This window comes from Orbilia oligospora (assembly GCF_000225545.1).
Source record: "Orbilia oligospora ATCC 24927 unplaced genomic scaffold scaffold00078, whole genome shotgun sequence".
Taxonomy (NCBI): Eukaryota; Fungi; Ascomycota; class Orbiliomycetes; order Orbiliales; family Orbiliaceae; genus Orbilia; species Orbilia oligospora.
Genome location: NW_011645635.1, coordinates 1,140,918 through 1,141,875, shown reverse-complemented (window position 1 = coordinate 1,141,875; position 958 = coordinate 1,140,918). Strand labels below are relative to the sequence as shown.

At 48.4% G+C, this 958-nt stretch overlaps 1 protein-coding gene across 1 annotated transcript; it reads right to left on the bottom strand.

Annotated features, from left to right (window-relative positions):
* Nucleotides 1-310: 310 nt before the first annotated feature.
* On the bottom strand, nt 311-958 carry AOL_s00078g342 (uncharacterized protein; the record flags this gene model as incomplete). Its single annotated transcript, XM_011123605.1, has 1 exon — nt 311-958. One exon carries the CDS (start codon nt 956-958, stop codon nt 311-313), a length of 648 nt encoding a protein of 215 aa, XP_011121907.1.

Genomic DNA, 958 nt, shown 5'->3' with positions numbered 1-958 from the left:
CCACCTAAAAGGTGTTGGCACCCATCACGAAAAGTTACTATGACACTAGTACTAGCTATTGCACTTCTAAGAACGAGATATCATTATTTAGATAAAGTATGGTAGGTTTCCGTAAACTTATCCAAGAACTCCGCTTAATTTCAATTTTACTACCTAGTTCATTAAGGATATATGTATCATTAAGAATATTGTACATTGCTAAATCAAACCATTGGCTTCCCGTCAAAATCGCAACTTATACCCAGCTGTACCGAACAAATCCATCCGCGTCCTATGGTATCAAGACTCGGCTTTAAAGTTTAATCATTGCCTACAAGGCGGCAAGAGCCATGAACGCAATCGGGGCCAAAGCGAAAATGTTTCGAATGGTATTCGCAGAATTTGGTGTAGAGGATCCAGTAGCCCCGGTGCTCGTACGCGCTGGAGATCCGGAACCGCCGGTGGTAGTTGAAGGCATATCGCCGCCAGCGGTGGCTGGCATGATAGGAGAGATACATCTGACGCCGACGATAGTAAGGTTGTTCAGGAATTCGCCGTAGTCAACAGATACGACGCCGTCCCGACCGAATGGGCAGCAGTAGCTTCTGCTTCTATCTACTTGGTCGCTGAGAATGAAGACTTGATCGTCGGCACAAGGAGTTTCCGCGGCTGTGAGGATGGCAGCGTCTCCATCGGATTTGAAGTTGAAATCCCCAAGAAGATCCTTATATTCTGTACATTCGGAGACCTCACCGCCGTGTCTGACTTCGCAGCAGGTATTGGCTGCTCCGGCCCAGGTACCGCAGGTCCGGCCGAATTGACATTGGCCTTTACCACATTTTGGTGAAACACAACCGCTATTACCGCAGTTGGATGGTGGGTTAAGCCAGATGTCGGACCTTCGTGCGTACTCTTCGATGAGAGACGATTGAGCGGAGACGAAAGCAGCTGTGGCGAGGAGTACTATCGCGGAACGCAT